Source organism: Aegilops tauschii, chromosome 7 (assembly GCF_002575655.3).
Source record: "Aegilops tauschii subsp. strangulata cultivar AL8/78 chromosome 7, Aet v6.0, whole genome shotgun sequence".
Taxonomy (NCBI): domain Eukaryota; kingdom Viridiplantae; phylum Streptophyta; class Magnoliopsida; order Poales; family Poaceae; genus Aegilops; species Aegilops tauschii.
Window position 1 is genome coordinate 162,588,205 of NC_053041.3, and position 1,247 is coordinate 162,589,451.

General features: G+C 58.0%; 1 protein-coding gene across 1 annotated transcript; it reads right to left on the reverse strand.

The window, feature by feature from the left end:
* Window positions 1-386: 386 nt before the first annotated feature.
* LOC141026967 (uncharacterized) lies at window positions 387-1,020 on the reverse strand. Its single transcript, XM_073503875.1, has 2 exons — window positions 827-1,020; window positions 387-561 (listed from the first exon to the last, which is right to left on the reverse strand). The coding sequence occupies exons 1-2, from the start codon at window positions 1,018-1,020 to the stop codon at window positions 387-389; spliced, it is 369 nt and encodes a 122-aa protein (XP_073359976.1).
* Between the last annotated feature and the right edge of the window lie 227 nt (window positions 1,021-1,247).

Below are 1,247 nucleotides of genomic sequence, written 5' to 3' on the forward strand. Positions count from 1 at the left end.
TTGAGGCCTCTCAAGACATACGCATTGGCACGTTCAGCTTGGCCGTTGCTTCTAGGGTGTGCTACTGAGGCATAGCATATCTGCGTTCCATGGTTAGCACAATATGTTTTGAAGAGGTTGCTAGTGAACTGCGAGCCGTTGTCGGTGATGATGCGATTAGGGAATCCGAACTGGCTCACGAGGCCCTTGATGAACTTGACTGCGGAGCCGGTTGGGATGGTGCGGACGGCTTCCAACTCCGCCCACTTTGTGAACTTGTCGATGGTGACGTAGAGTTAGCGGTAGCCCCCGGGCGCTCGAGGGAACGGACCCAAAATGTCCAGCCCCCAGACCGTGAATGGCCAAGAGAGTAGAATGGTCTGAAGGCCCTGAGCAGGCTGGTGGATTTACTTGGTGTGGAACTGGCATGCCTCGTAGGACCTCACTAGATCGGTCGCGTCGTTGAGCGCCGTGGGCCAGTAGAATCCGCTGCGGAACGACTTGCCCACCAAGGTGCGTGGAGACGAATGGTGCCCGCAATCCCCGCCGTGTATGTCAGCCAACAGCTCACATCCCTGCTTCCTGGAGATACACCACAAGGAAACATCATTTCGTCGTTTTCGATACAGCTCACCGTCCTGAATGCAGTATGCTGTAGCCTGCCGGCCATGTGCTCCGCGTCTTCCTCCTTCTCTGGCAGTGTTCCTTGCACTAGGTACGCCCTGAACTCTTCGGTCTAGCACCCCTCATGGGGCTCGAGCGCCAGGAGCAGGCGGGCTCCTGAGGTTGGACCGCAGGCAGGGGCTCCTGAGGCTGGTGGTGGGGGAAGCCCCTCCTGAGGTGGCACCGGTTCCTCAGCCGGTGGGGCTGCTGAAGGCTTGAAGAGCCGCTCCTCAAAGACCAAGGCTCATGAGGCAGGCGCCTGGACGCCCTCTTGGCGATCTCGTCGGCTTCCTTGTTCGTGTCGCGGGGCATGTGCTGCAGTTCCAGGCCAAAGAATTGTTTCTCTATTTTGCATACCTCAGCGAGGTATGCCTCCATGTGCTTGTCCTTCGGCCCGTATACCTTGCCAGAGAAGTTGACGAGGAGCTACGAGTCACCCTTGATGGTGAGGTGTTTCACTCCCAAGGCCACCGCAGCCTTAAGGCCGACGATGAGGCCCTCGTACTCTGCGATGTTGTTGGAGACCTTCTCACCCTGCTGGAAACAGAGTTGCACGGCGTAGTAGAGTTTGTCCTGGGTGGGCGAGATGAGCACGACTCCATCCC